At 39.1% G+C, this 16,693-nt stretch overlaps 1 protein-coding gene across 1 annotated transcript in view; it reads left to right on the top strand.

Moving 5' to 3' along the window:
- Positions 1-16,693, top strand: part of PLXNA2 (plexin A2) — a 502,290-nt gene that overhangs the window by 298,939 nt on the left and 186,658 nt on the right. Inside the window, exon 10 of the mRNA XM_089668339.1 lies at positions 10,735-10,935. Within this exon, the coding sequence (XP_089524465.1) occupies positions 10,735-10,935 (201 nt within the window). The remainder of the gene's footprint in view (positions 1-10,734; positions 10,936-16,693) is intronic.

Below are 16,693 nucleotides of genomic sequence, written 5' to 3'. Positions count from 1 at the left end.
CTTGCCATTTTGGCTATTCTTCTATCCATTCGAATGGTAGTTTTTTGCTTTCTTCCACGTCTTTCAGGTTTTGGTTGCCATTTTAAAGCATTTGTGATCATTTTAGCTGAGCAGCCTATCATTTTCTGCACTTCTTTATATGTTTTCCCCTCTCCAATCAACTTTTTAATCAAGGTACACTGTTCTTCTGAGCAATGTCTGGAACAACGCATTTTCCTCTGAATTTCAGAGAGAAATGCACTGTAACCAGCATGTACACATTTGCTGCCTTCTTTCCTTAAATAAGGGCAATAATTGCCACCTGTTTTTCAAAGAATGAATGACCTCACTAATAGAACTCCACACTGCTATTATTTTGAACATGCCCCTTTCAATTAGTGATTCAATTTCACAGAATCAGCAGCATTCATGTCATGACTGTTGGGTCTGTTGGATTTCTATTTCTACTCTGCTACACCTGCTAGGAAATAATTAGAAATATAATTTCTACCAAAAACAGTGATTGATCAGGTTAGTGATGTCTGACTGCTATTATTTTGAACACAACTGTACCTCATTTATTGCTGTTTGAATATTGTACCATTAACCATATGATGCTACATATTGGTTTTCAATTAGAATTATATTAATTAGCTATTTATACAAAGAAGAGCTACATTGCAATGATTATCTCAGGATCACTACATGTGAATTTTTCCACCATACTATGTTTCTTCTAATCCTTTAATAACTATAGTAAACCTGCCATCTCTTTGTATTCACTAATTACTTTGTTGCATTTGTTACATACAATATTCTCCATTGCTTCCTATGTAGCAGGTGGAATATGTCTAGCCCAGAGTTTCTCAACCAGGCTTTTATGGAACCCTAGGCCTCCTTCAGAGATTGCTAGGGGTTCATTGAGCAATGAGCAATTTCTGCCTCTCAGATACCATTGGTCTTTTTAGCTTTCTGTAAGGAGGTAATTCTTCCCAATGACCAAAAAGTGTAAGGATCATTCTTCACATTGACCATCTCACTAATATATCATGAGATGTAGATATAGTAATTTTTAGTAGGGGTTCCCAAAGACTGGAAACCTATTTCAAGGATTCCTCTGTGTTGAAAAGGTTGAGAAAGGCTGGTCTAGCCAATGATACTTATGTGGGATATTTTTGGCTAACTTTAGACTCCACAATATATGTGGCCTTCCCAGAACTGCGTAATTTATGCAAGATCCTTATCACAAGTTTTAGATTTAACAATACATTCAGCGTGTTTGAGAATACAATTTATGAAGAAAGGTTGCCAATGTCAATTGCAGGTGTGTTATTTACAGCGTGACCACATACAGTACATTTAACTTTTGAGTTTTAACATGTTGATTCAAGTGAATGACAATAGTTGTATTATGGTATTTTTCGAATTACTGATGTAAGTGGTGGACTATATAACCATATCAAAAGGTTTTTTTTTTTTTTATTTATTTATTTGATAAACTTTCTCAAGGGCAATGCATGAGAAAAACCCAGTGAAACATACTATAGTCATATGAGAGTTTAATTATAGTCTACAATTTTTTACTTTTTTTCACAGACATGTTAAACCCTGCATTTTTTTGCTAAAAATTTCTTTAAAACCCCAAACAATTATATAACTTTTAAAAGCAGAGGCCCCAGAGAATAAAATAGTAGTTGTTGCAGTTTTTGTATTTCACAGAATATTTGTGCAGCTAAAAGTTAAAAGTACACTAAAAGTAGACTAAAATGAATTTTAGCACAAACTAAAACATTATTATACCCAACCAAGCATATCACACCTGAAAATTGTGTGTTCCTGTAAAATTTTACTTTAATACCACACTTTAATACCCTTTACAGGTTATAACTTAGAGTTAAGCATAAATTATGGCCCTAGAATTATTGCTGTCACTTACATGTGTGGCGCATTTTATGTGTACCCTTCACTGTGAGTTGGCATTGGGTTGTGTATTGAGGTGCTATTCTTTTTTTTTTATTATTTTTACTATATTTACTTTATTATAATTTATTATTTTTATTTTTTTTCTTTACCTTTTTTGCTGTCACAAGAGGGGTAACATTATTACATTGAGCCCCCAATGTGATAGCATGGGCAGGTGACAGGAGGTTCTCCTGGATCAGGGTGTGTTAGACCCGCAATGTCTCCCTGCCCTCCATTGCAGCTAATTAGCTGCATCTGTGGCTACAATCCCATATGAAAGAAAAATATATTTGAAATATATTTTAAAAATTTTCTTCCCAAATATATTGACATATATTTGAAATGCTACAGTCTTGGCCATATTCAATACATTTCAAAATATATTTCAATAAATAAATATATATATATATATATATATATAGGTGTATATACTGCTTGTTGAAATGTGTTTTTATTACAAAATATAAAAATAAATTTCAAATATACTGTATGTCTTTAAAAATACAAATCTACATTTTTGGAATGCCTTTACATATGTATGTAAAAATATATGTTAAAAGGACTTTTTTATATGTTAAAAAAAATCTGAAGAATACAGTATATTTAAAAAATATATATTTTAAAAAATATGTATTTTTTAAATATATTCTTCAGATCCTCCCTCCCATCCATACCAAGCCCTTCGGGTCTGGTATGGATTTTGAGGGGAACTCCCACGCCAAAATTTAAAAAACATTCATACCAGACCCTTATCCAAGCATGCAGCCCGGCAGGTCAGGAAAGAGGGGGCAAACGAACGCCCCCGCCCCTCCCCTCTGAACCATACCAGGCCTCATGCCCTCAACATGGGAGGGTGCTTTGGGGCAGGGGGCTCCCCCCCTAAAGCACCTTGTCCCCATGTTGATGGGGAGAAGGGCCTCTTCTCCACATCCCTGGCTGGTGGTTGTGGGGGTCTGTGGGCAGGGGGCTTATCAGAATCTGGAAGCCCCCTTTACCGCTGCTTAGAAACTGTGTTTGACTGATTTCTTGCTGTAATCTCGCGAGATTACAGTAACAGCAGCCGTTTTCTAGCATTGAAAGTGTTTGTAGATTGCTTCTCCTTTCATTAGGAGAAGTGATCTACACCGTTTCATAAAAAGGCATTCAGAGGAGAACTGATCCTCTGAGAATGCCAGCGAACTGAGCAGCAGTCATTTACCACTGCATGATAAAAGGACACCTGAGTGTGGCTAGGCGGTGTAGCTACAGGCTTGTGAATTAGCAATGACAATACTTAAAACCTCTCCTCTGAAACATTTTTCATTCTACTTATTGGAATTGGCACAACCTACATGAAAGTGACAACTCTGCTTTGAATTCAGGAGCAGTGCAGTATCATTGCCAGACCATCACAAGAAAATGAATTAAGTGAACTTTACTGGCAGGCTCAACAGGTGTTTGTGGGACTTTGCAGGGAGCTAAGAGAACACTGTACGTGCAGATGGACTTATAATTAAGTGCTGTAGTAAATCAATTTTTATGCGCCATAGTTCTACTTTAAAATACTTTTGAAGTGCATTTCTATAATTATTTATCATTTAGTGCTGACAAATGTCACATAGAGAAAAATATATGTGCTGTGTAAAAAAACATAAAATATAATATACCAACTCATTATAAAGGTAGATATGTACTGTATATAAAACCTTGTATGAAACCTGTCAAGGGGGAAACCTGGAAACTAATTTTCCTTCTACAAATACTAGTTTCAAAATGCCTTGCTGACTTCCTTAATTCAAAGTAACCCTGGGAATATATGCAGAGGAAATCTGCCTCTTCTCTGATTTTTTTCTGCATACTTGTTCTGGGTAAATAATTCAGACTATTGAGCAAGTGACTCAGCATAAGGACCAGACAGACAGATTTTTTTGAAGGAGGTCAATAATGGTAGCCCTTTCACTGATGATTGTTTTACTATAAGTAATCAATACATATGCACACATTTTATTAGTGGGATATTTTTTAAATACCAGAGAGGATCTAAAAAAGCACCAGCCATATACAGCAACAGAACTTGGCTTACTAGTGCTTAGAACAGCCTTTTTCAACCTTTTCAGCTCAGAGGAACTAACTTTCAGGTTTCAGGGAATCCCTGCTAAGACTGACTATATCTACAAATCGTGGTACATTAGTGTGATGGTCAGTGGGAATAATACTCCTTACACTTGTGGCCATTGAGTAGAATTACCCTCTTACAGATAGCTAAAAAGATCAATGGTGTCAGTGGAAACTTATTTGAGAGGCTCATTGCTCAGAAAAACCTGGTTTCACAGAACCCTGGTTGAGAAACCCTGGCTTAGATATTTGTGTTTGTATGGGTGTTGCAGCTGCAATATATGGAAATTCCACCCGAAAAACCATACATTATTTGCGCCTCACTGCTTTTTAAAAAGTTATACACCTCCTATAAAAAGCATTCACCCCTTTGGAAATTTTCATCTTTTAATGTACTAGACCCTTGTGTCCTAATTTATGTGGTTGTTTTAATAGCACTATTGAGTAAGGGTCTATTTTTTAATAGCACTGTAGTGAGTAAGGGTCTATGTTTCTTTTTTTAATTTTATTTTTTACTCTTTCTGTTTATGTACAGGGACCGATATCCCCCACTTTAGTAGTGAGCAGACATAGGAGGAAGGGTGACCATGATATGGGTTCCTTCCTGTCTTTTAGGCTACAGTGGTAAAGAACAGTAGAGAGAATAGCAAGTATATGGATATGTTCTTGTGTGGTTTGTGAACTTTTTGATTTCAAAGTATTTGCCCTACATGTATAGTTTATGAAAATATACCAGCAAGGTATTTAATTATGAGAACTATTATTAAAATCATTTATATACTTTCTATAGTAGAACCAACAAAGGTAAAAAAAAAACAGATTGTATGTGTTTTTATCCCAGGGATGTTATTCAACTTACTAGAAGTTAGTGGCAAAAGCGATGATGGATTGGTCCAGTTCCCTGGGGTTGCTCGGCATATGAATAGCACTCTAGCAGAATAAGTAATGAAATTTGTTTAAACACACAGTGTATGTATCCGCAACTCTCTGTGGGAGCAAAGACCTTTAGAATGTCATTTACCAGTACTGCTGTGGAATAGAAACAGGGATAATGCATGTCTTTTAGAGCTAGAAACATACACAATTTGGAGATTAATGAAATGTACACAAAGGTGAAGGGATGGTAATACTCTCAGTATTAAAAAAAAATGGGTATAGGGTTTAAATGAGTGAAAAATCAATTAACTCAAGGACTGGAAGAAATGGGGTACTTCACTTTCTCACAAAAAATATCCACTTTTTTTCTAACCTGCACCATACAAAATTAATGCTGCAGTTTACTTAGCTGCTACTGACACCATTTACTTTTTCGTTTACCCCAGTTTTTTTTTATTGTGCCTACTTTTCTTATAACCTTTGTTTTGGTATTCTAATGATAACCCATATTTTTTATTTGTGTATAAAGGATTCCACATGCCTTTGTTTTGTAGCTAAAATATGCTTAGTAAATAAATATAGTAAATACAGCAACTGTGATTTTTTTTTCCCCCAAAATTTTCATCAGTTGCAAGCTAGTGGTATTTAAAGTTGTTCCTATGGTAGAAGGTTTTTTACCTTAATGTATAGGTAAAAAGCTTTCTGTGTGCGGTCCCCCGTCCCCCCCACACCATTACCACCACCAGCCACCTTATACTTATCTGATCTCAATCCACCACTGTGCCCAAGAGCAGTGTCTCTCTTGGCTCTCTCATCACCTGAGATTAAGGCAGCATTGGGAGCCATTGGCTGCTGCTGCTGCTGCTGCTGTCAATCACAGCCAGTGAGGAGAGAGCGGAGGGTTGGGCTGAGCCATGATCTGTGTGTTAATCCCAAAACTCAGCAATACTCGTGCTGTTGAAAGTTCACTAATATAGCTACAGTCACCTTAAGTCAGACCCCAGGAAGTTTGTACTGGTGGACTGTTTCCTCTTAATTCAAAGCACAAATGTGACTTTAAAGGCTTTTTTTGCCTTAAGCTATGCTGAGAGGATCATATTGTCTACACACTATATTCGACTTTAGTGGTCATTTGCGGCATTGCAATGACATTATCTCTTGTCTATTGAGAAAGAGCAGTGTTTTATTTTAACTGCTTGCCGCCCTGCCACTGTGTATATACGTGTGCAGGGCGGCAGTGGAGCGCAAAAGCGCGTTTTAAAACGTGCTCCGCGCTCCCGACACATTCGTGGGTAGGGGGCGCGCACGCGCGCTCCTGCCGACCCACGGGTGACACGATTCGATCCAGGAGGGATCAATCATTAGATTTCAGCCAGTGATTTCTGGCTGAAATCACATGATCTGTCCCTGTCCTCACCTGTCCTGTGTTGACATTTACACAGGGCAGGATATGATGTCATTCTTCTCTGCCTGGACACATTCCGTTCCAGACAGAGAAGAAGACACAGTAAAAGTGAGTAAAACAGCACATACCCACAGTTAGAACACTCTAGGTCACATTTAACCCCCTGATCGCCCCCCCCCCAGTTAACCCCTTCACTGCCCTGTCACCAGTGTCACTGATCAGTGAAGCGATTTTTACTGATCACTGTATCAGTGTCGCTGGTGACTTCCGATAGAGTTAGCGCCCCTCCCAGATAGCACCAGTTTGCCCGCTAATACACCAGTAGTCCCGTCTAACCCCTTGATCCCCCCCCCCCAGTTAACCCCTTCACTGCCCTGTCACCAGTGTCACTGATCAGTGAACCAATTTTTACTGATCACTGTATCAGTGTCGCTGGCGACTTCCGATAGTGTTAGCGCCCCTCCCAGATAGCGCCAGATTGCCCGCCAGTACACCAGTAATCCCGTTTAACCCCTTGATCGCCCCCCCTCCCAGTTAACCCCTTCACTGCCTTGTCACCAGTGTCACTGATCAGTGAACCAATTTTTACTGATCACTGTATCAGTGTCGCTGGCGACTTCCGATAGTGTTAGCGCCCCTCCCAGATAGCGCCAGATTGCCCGCCAGTACTCCAGTAATCCCGTTTAACCCCTTGATCGCCCCCCCAGTTAACACCTTCACTGCCCTGTCACCAGTGTCACTGATCAGTGAACCAATTTTTACTGGTCACTGTATCAGTGTCGCTGGCGACTTCCGATAGTGTTAGCGCCCCTCCCAGATAGCGCCAGATTGCCCGCTAGTACACCAGTAATCCCATTTAACCCCTTAATCTCCCCCCCCTCAGTTAACCCCTTCACTGCCCTGTCACCAGTGTCACTGATCAGTGAACCGATTTTTACTGATCACTGTATCAGTGTCGCTGGCGACTTCCGATAGTGTTAGCGCCCCTCTCAGATAGCGCCAGTTTGCCCGCTAGTGCACCAGAAATCCCATTTAACCCCTTGATCGCCCCCTCCCCCCCCCCATTTACCCCCCTCACTGCCCTGCCACCAGTGTCATTGATTACAGTGAACAGATTTTTACTTGTCACTGTATTAGTGTCACTGGTGACTTCCGATAGTGTTAGCGCCCCTCCTAGATAGCGCCAGTTTGCCCGCTAATGCACGGGATTTTTTTTACCAAAAACATGTAGCAGAATACATTTTGGCTTAAATTTATGACTAACTTTGAGTTTACGATATATTTTTTATAGCTGAAAGTAGAAAATATTGTTTTTTTTCAAAATATTCGTGTTTTTTTTATTATAGCGCAAAAAATAAAAAGCGCACAGGTGATCAAATACCACCAAAAGAAAGCTCTATTTGTGTGAAAAAAAGGACGTAAATTTCGTTTGGGTGCAGCATTGCATGACCGCGCAATTATCATTTGAATTAGTGCAGCGCTGTATAGCAAAAAAAGGCATAAATTGCAGTATCTATACCATAGTTTGTAGACGCTATAACTTTCACACAAAGCAATCAATATACACTTATTGGGATTTTTTTTACCAAAAACATGTAGCAGAATACATTTTGGCTTAAATTTATGACTAACTTTGACTTTACGATATATTTTTTATAGCTGAAAGTAGAAAATATTGTTTTTTTTTTCAAACGTTTCGTGGTTTTTTTGTTTATAGCGCAAAAAATAAAAAGTGCACAGGTGATCAAATACCACCAAAAGAAAGCTCTATTTGTGTGAAAAAAAGGACATAAATTTTGTTTGGGTACAGCATTGCATGACCGCGCAATTATCATTTATATTAGTGCAGCGCCAAACAGCAAAAAAAGTCCTGGTCATTAAGGGGGGTAAATCCTCTGGAGCTCAAGTGGTTAACCAGTCTTGTCTGTATTTTGGGTATACTACGTATACCCAAAAATATATTGCCAAAGTACAATAGGCATACATAACACTCCTTGTCGCTCTCCTTGACACTTTTGCCTGCAATTCCTGACTGTCAAATTTACAACCAGGATATGTATAATTACAGCAGGCAGCTTTATTTATTAATGTCAAAAACAGATAGTCTGATCAGTGTTACATTAGTAACATGCAATACCGTACAATAACAATAACATACAATGATCAGCTTTACAATACAACTTTATTGAAAACATATTCAATATTTTTATATAAAATATTTTCCTTTTTAACCTCATATTACTCTTTGTTAACCCTAATCAGGACTAATTAACTTCTTCCTCCCTTCTCCCTTTAGTTTTTTAAACCTTTAATATTTTTTCAGTTTGTACCCCTTTACTAGTTTATTCATTTAAGTAAAAAAAATGCATTTTTATGTGTTGCTTATATACAGTATCTCACAGAAGTGAGTACACCCCTCACATTTTTGTAAATATTTTATTCTATCTTTTCATGTGATGACACTGAAGAAATTACACTTACCTACAATGTAAAGTAGTGAGTGTACAGCTTGTATAACAGTGTACATTTGCTGTCCCCTCAAAGTAACTCAACACACAGCCATTAATGTCTAAACCGCTGGCAACAAAAGTGAATACACCCCTAAGTGACAATGTCCAAATTGGGCCCAAAGTGTCAATATTTTGTGTGGCCACTATTGTTTTCCAGCACTGTCTTAACCCTCTTGGGCATGGAGTTCACCAGAGCTTCACAGGTTGCACTGGAGTCCTCTTCCACTCCTCCATGACGACATCATGGAGCTGGTGGATGTTATAGATCTTGCGCTCCTCCACTTTCTGTTTGAGGATGCCCCACAGATGCTCAATAGTGTTTAGGTATGGAGACATGCTTAGCCAGTCCATCACCTTTACCCTCAGTTTCTTTAGGAATCAGTGGTCGTCTTGGAGGTGTGTTTGGGGTCATTATCATGTTGAAATACTGCTCTGCGGCCCAGTCTCCGAAGGGAGGAGATCATGCTCTGCTTCAGTATGTCACAGTAGATGTTGGCATTAATGGTTCCCTCAATGAAGTGTAGCTACCTAATGCCGCCAACACTCATGCAGCCCCAGACCATGATACTCCCATCACCATGCTTGACTGTAGGCAAGACACACTTGTCTTTGTACTCCTCACCTGGTTGCCACCACAAACACTTGACACCATCTGAACCAAATAAGTTTATCTTGGTGTCATCAGACCACAGGACATGGTTCCAGTAATCCATGTCCTTAGTCTGCTTGTCTTCAGCAAACTGTTTGCGGCTTTCTTGTGCATCATCTTTATAAGAGGCTTCCTTCTGAGATGACAGCCATGCAGACCAATTTGATGCAGTGTGCAGCGTATGGTCTGAGCACTGACAGGCTGACCCCCCCACCCCTTCAACCTCTGCAGCAATGCTGGCAGCACTTATACATCTATTTCCCAGAGACAACCTCTGGATATGATGCTGAGCATGTGCACTAAACTTCTGTGGTCGACCATGGTGAGGCCTATTCTGAGTGGAAACTGCCCTGTTAAACCGCTCTATGGTCTTGGCCACCATGCTGCAGATCAGTTTCAGTATCTTGGCAATCTTCTTATAGCCTAGTCCATCTTTATTCTTTTTTTTCAGATCCTCAGAGAGTTCTTTGCCATGAGGTGCCATGTTGAACTTCCAGTGACCAGTATGAGAGAGTGAGAGCAATAACACCAAATTTAACACACCTACACCCCATTTACACCTAAGACTTTGTAACACTAATGAGTCAGGTGACACCGCAGAGGGAAAATGGCTAATTGGACCCAATTTGGACATTTTCACTTAGGGGTGTACTCACTTTTATTGCCAGAGGTTTAGACATCAATGGCTGTGTGCTGAGTTATTTTGAGGGGACAGCAAATTTACACAGCTGTACACTCGCTACTTTACATTGTAGCAAAGTGTAATTTCTTCAGTGTTGTCACATGAAAAGATAGAATAAAATATTTACGAAAATTTGAGGGGTGTACTCACTTCTGTGAGTTACTGTAGCTATAAATCATTGGTGTGATATCAGCATATAAACTGGATAACATGATTAGTTACTGAATCTGGTAGTTCTGTAGTCAACTCCAATATGTGATATAAAGTCAGTTACTCAGCAACTTAACAAAAATATTTCTTTTACACTAATGCTACCAAATTGCTCTGTAATGTTGCCCTTAGTCCACAAAGAAAACTTACACAATAGCAGCAGTTGAGTAGCTGCTTACCGGTAGGACTGGGGAGAAGAGAACATGTGAACGTTTTTACACAAAGTGGAGCTGGCCCTTCTGCAGCAGTGTGAGATACCTAGATGGAAATTTACATTCTGTGACTCTGTTAGTTACTGTGCAAAGTAATGTTTTTAACTTTAAAAAATAAATCCCCTTTTTCTGATCCAGTGATTTTTTTTTTCTAGGATTGCCCACAGCTTGTACCCACAGAAGAGATCTTGATCCCGGTTGGGGAAGTAAAGCCAATCACACTTAAGGCCAGAAACCTGCCCCAGCCACAGTCGGGCCAGAGGGGTTATGAGTGTGTTCTAAACATACAGGGTGTGATGCACAGAATGCCTGCTCTGCGTTTTAACAGCTCCAGTGTCCAGTGCCAGAATAGTTCGGTGAGTATTTTTATGGTGGATATCGGCTACAGTTTACTGCAACATGGTAATAAATGCAGTTTAGTTTTTTGTAAATACTGACAAAAATTGACATGCTAAATACTTTCTAAAGAAAGCAGCTCTAATCTAGTTTGCAGTAAAATTAAACTGGCATCGTTGAAAGAAGTGAAGTTTTTGTGGTTTGTGTTGTAGCCTGGTGGGTGGTCACTTCCAGGACAGCCACAACAACCTGACAAAAGGGCTGCAACAAAATGCTAATTCACAGCAGGCTGATAAAACAGAGTGGGAAAGTCTTATCTGTCTTTGTGAGTTCCCGCTCATTTCAGCGTCACAGAATTTTTAATACAGTTGCTCCTGGCAGTGCAGCATATGGTCTGCAGGAGACAGAAGCAAACAGAGTAAATAAACACTTTCACTGAACAAACAGCTGCAGGACGTATTTTCAATGTATGAAGTGTAGGCGCATGAAAATGTGCAAATGGCCTACATTGTGTACCATTATACTAACCAATATATTTATGGAGGTGGCAAAAGTTTTATACCTTTGCTCAAAGTACAATATGCCATATTTAACCACTGCATGGCTATGGATTGTTATAATATTTTTATTTATTTATTAAGTCAATACAAAAAGCAGGCTTTCTCTTTGATATAAAAATTATTTATGAAAAACACCATCTTGTCTGATGATTGCCATCCAATGCTAGATGTTCCAAGTTGGCAGCCACATATGGAAATACATAGAAGAATGCAGATGTCCTTAAAAAGTTTATAGAAAAAGAAATGTAATTATTTGGTAAAGTGCAGTGATAGCACATATTAAGATCATCTATATACCCACCCCCATTCCCCTTGTTAACATTGGCAAGATTTGCCAGCTGTTGTCCCTTTATAATAGCTTTAAAAGTACCATTATCATATATTTAATTCTATATTATTAGATTGGTGTGAACATGTAGAGGTCCAGAGATAATGGAATTGTTTTACACATGCCAGAGTCTAAAGCAAGAGTTCCGTTTTTGAATGTTTCTTTCCTATAGTTTATGTAATTCTAAGTAACTGTGTAACATTTAAAACATTTTAATTAAAGCGCACACGTTTGAAGAAGAGCATACATGCTTGCCTGCTGCTCGCTTAGTGCTCGTTGGAACTGGACTTCTGGGACTGTCAATCTCCAGGGACCCCACAGCTCTCACTGATTCCTCCCTCTGACTTGTAGAAAACAGTAGTGAAGGGTTTTACCATCCAAAGGATTTATATTTCCATCTATTTATCCCTGATATTTACCCTGGCATTTCTCTGATATGTCACTTAAAACAAATAAGGGTGCTTGGCAAATAAGGATTCTAAGGATTCTAAATCAACAATTCTCCATTATTTCTTAAAGCCAGACCACTTACCCCAGACACAAGAATTAAGTATTCAAAAAGCTCTTACATATTAGTATTTTATTATATTTTTAGCAATAATAATGCCAGTTTGTTGATCCATAATAATGATAGCAGTGGGGTAGTTCAATATTGAGGAATATCTGTCTGATACAGTACAACATACCTTTTAAATACCCTGTCTATACAAATACACTATATTGCCTAAAGTATTGGGGCACTCCTCTAAATGATTGGATTCAGGTGTTCCAATCACCTCCATGGACACAGGTGTAAAAATTCAAGCACTTGGGCATGCAGACTGCCTCTACAAACATTTGTGAAAGAATGGGTCGCTCTCAGTGAATTCAAGTGTGGTACCGTGATAGGTTGCCACCTGTGCAATAAGTCCATCTGTTAAATTTCCTTGCTACTAAATACTCCACAGTCAATTGTTAGTGGTATTATAACAAGGTGAATGCAATTGGGAACAACAGCAACTCAGCCACGAAGTGGTAGGCCACGTAAAATGACAGAGCGGGGTCAGCACATGCTGAAGTGCGCAGAAGCCGTCAACTGTCTGAAGGGTCATTATCTAAAGACCTCCAAACTTCACGTGGCCTTCAGATTAGCACAACAGTGTGCAGAGAGCTTCATGAAATGGGTTTCCATGGCCGAGCTGCTGCATCCAAGCCTTACATCACCAAGTGCAATGCAATGCATTGGATGCAGTGATGTATTAATGCCGCCACTGGACTCTAGATCAGTGGAGGTGTGTTCTCTGGAGTGACGAATCACGCTTCTCTGTCTGGCAATCTGATGGACGTGTCTGGGTTTGGTGGTTGCCAGGAGAAAAGTACTTGCCTGACTGCATTGTTCCAAGGGAAAATAAAAACTCTTAATTTTAAGAGAGTGAATTTTCCAAGGCTGAGAGCTGCTTTCCAAGACTTAGACTGGCAGGGAATATTGGAATCAATGAACACAATACAGAAATGGGAGTTCTTCAAAAATACTGTATGTGAACACACTGCAAAATATATTCTCATGAGCAACAAGTTTAAAAGGCTAAAAATCAAAGCTATGTGGCTTATGGCCAAAGTTAAAAATGCTATAGATAATAAGAAAAGAGCTTTTATTAAATATAAAAATAAAGGGACACTATCATTGTTTAAACATTACAAAGAATATAACAGAATATGCAAACTTTGAAAACAAATGACAGATTGCAAAAGATAGCAGGACCAACCCCAAAAAAGTATTAAAATATATTAATAATAAAAAGGTCAGGTCCGAGCATGTAGATCCTTTACAAAATAATCTAGAGTGGGTGACTGAGGACAAAGAGAAGGCAAATGTATTAAATACCTTCTTCAGCTCTGTGTATACAAAGGAGCATGAGGAAGCTCTTGTCCATAATAATGGGCATGGTTTTGACACAGCTCCAGATGATCCACATTGGCTCACAATTGATATTATCCAAAAATATTCAGACAGAATAAAGGTGAATAAAGCACCTGGACCGGATGGCATACACCCACGGGTCCGTAAAGAATTGAGCTCTGACATTTCAAAGCCATCGCTTCTAATTTTTAGGGACACTTTAATGACTGGCATAGTACCACTGGATTGGCGTAAGGCCAATGTGGTACCAATATTTAAAAAGGGGTAAAAATCTTTACCAATTAATTATAGACCTGTTAGTTTAACCTCTATAGTTGGGAAGATACTGGAGAGTTTAATAAAAGACCACATAGATAAGTTCTTGCTGGAAAAAAATATTTTAAGCAACAGAGCATGGATTCATGAAAGACAGAAGTTGTCAAACAAATCTGATTTCTTTTTATGAGGAGGTGAGCAAAACCTTGGACAGAGGGGTGGCGGTGGACGTGGTATACTTGGATTTTGCAAAAGCGCTTCACACTGTTCCCCACACTGCTAATGTGTAAGGTAAAGTCTACAGGCTTGGAAAAATCCATATGTAAATGGATAGAAAACTGGCTAAAAGATCGTATTCAAAGAATAGTGGTTAATGATTCATACTCTGAATGGTCTAGGGTTGTCAGTGGTGTACCCCAAGGTTCAGTGTTGTGACCCTTACTTTTTAATATATTTATAAACAATATAGGGTCTGGGATTAAAAATCCCATTTCAGTCTTTGCAGATGACACCAAGCTGTGCAGTGGAATAACATCCTTATAGGATGTCTTCAATTTACAAGCCAATCTCAATGCACTGTTTAATTGGGCAACTATGTGGCAAATGAGGTTTAATGTTGATAAATGTAAGGTGGAGAAGGATCTGGGAGTTCTGGTAGATCACAAGCTTAATAATGGCATGCAATGCCAAGTTGCAGTTTCTAAAGTGAGCAAAATCCTCTCTTGTATTAAAAGATGTATAGCCTCCAGAGAGAGAGATATTATTTTACCCCTGTACAAATCATTAGTAACGCCTCATTTGGAATATGCAGTTCAGTTTTGGGCACCAATTCACAAAAAGAACATTGGGGAACTGGAGAAAGTACAGAGAAGGGCAACCAAACTGATAAGAGGCATGGAGGAGCTCAGCTATGAGGTAAGATTAGAGGAACTGAATTTATTCTCTCTTGAGTAGAGGAGATTAAGGGGGGATATGATCAACATGTTTAAATACATCAGTGGTTCATATAGTGAACTCGGTATAGAACTATTCACCCTGAGGTCATCACAGAGGACAAGGGGGCACTCTTTACATCTGGAGGAAATTAAATTTAATCTCCAAACACAGAAAGGTTTCTTCACCGTGAGAGCTGTGAAAATGTGGAATAGACTCCCTCAAGAATTGGTTCTCGCCAGCTCAGTGGATTGCTTTAAAAAAGGCCTGGATTCTTTCCTAGATACACAGAATATACTGGATACTAACATTTATAGGTAAAGTTGATCCAGGGAATATCCGATTGCCTCTTGGGGGATCAGGAAGGACTTTTTTTCCCTGCAGGAGCAAATTAGATCATGCTTTGCTGTTTTTTTTGCCTTTCTGTGGATCAACTGTGGGTATAGGATTATAACTTTTTTTTTTTTTAATGGTTGAACTGGATGGACTTTTACATAGTTACATAGTTAGTCTGGATGAAAAAAGACAAACGTCCATCCAGTTCAACCATTAAAAAGAAAGCCAGACTAACTATGTAAGTGTAAAGTTTGGTGGAAGGGGGATTATGGTGTGGGGTTTGTTTTTCAGGGGTTGGGCTTGGTCCCTTAGTTCCAATGAAGGGAACTCTTAAGGCGTCAGCATACCAAGACATTTTGGACAATTTCATGCCCCCAACGTTGTGAGAACAGTTTGGGGTTGGCCCCTTCCTGTTCCAACATGACTGTGCACCAGTGTACAAAGCAAGGTCCATAAAGACCTCAACCCGATAGAACACCTTTGGGATGAATTAGAGCTGAGACTGCGAGCCAGGCCTTCTTGTCCGACATCAGTGCCTGACCTAACAAATGCGCTTCTGGAAGAATGGTCCAACATTCCCATAGACACACTCCTGAATCTTGTGGACAGCCTTCCCAGAAGAGTTGAATCTGTTATAGCTGCAAAGGGTGGGCCAGCTGAATATTGAACCCTACGGACTAAGACTGGGATGCCATTAAAGTTCATGTGGATGTAAAAGCAGGCTTCCCAACACCTTATAGTGTATCTTTATGTGGGCAATGGTATTTGTAGAGATAAATCACATGATAATACCCCAGTATTCGTTGGTTAAATAGTAGTGGCCCTGAACAAATAGGTCTCTCTACTCCATTATACTTTAGACTGACCCAGACCAAGCACACATCATCCAGGTATATTCTCATTGATTTGAATTTGTAGACAGAGTGACAGGAGAGTGCCCTGCCTTTCTTATCCCACTAATCTACGGATCCATTCATACTATGTGCAGAACCCAAAATCCAAAACAGATGCTGCCTGCATGCTAAACAGCTCTGATTTAGTAGACATGCAATAGGAAAAGCAGTGTTGTAAGATTTTATGGGTCTTTTAAGGTCTTTTTAATTTCAGTTTTTTTATTTGCTGGCATTTGATGCCCAGTTTAAGTCAAACAAATAGATCTGCAGCCAGATAGATATTGCAACCTTCATTTTTATGGCGTTACCTCTACTGTTCCTGCCAGGGTGTCTAAATATGATTTTGCATTCTAATAGGCACCAGAAAAGACCCAGTAGTCTGTAATTTACGCAGACTTGGTGAGGTACACCCCCTACCCTTCTCTGGAATTACATTTTCTGTGAGAAAGCTTAGAGAAAGGTTTTGAATATTACTTTAAATGAGATCTATAGTCATAGCCTATACTTTTATTTTATAACATCAGCATTGTCAAATGATAGTTATTTTTGACAATCCAATATAAGATTTAAAAA

This window comes from Staurois parvus, unplaced genomic scaffold (assembly GCF_062004578.1).
Source record: "Staurois parvus isolate SC_StPar_1 unplaced genomic scaffold, SC_StPar_1.0 ptg000056l, whole genome shotgun sequence".
Classification (NCBI taxonomy): domain Eukaryota; kingdom Metazoa; phylum Chordata; class Amphibia; order Anura; family Ranidae; genus Staurois; species Staurois parvus.
Note: the sequence above shows the minus strand (reverse complement) of the source record. Positions and strands in the feature narration are given on the sequence as shown.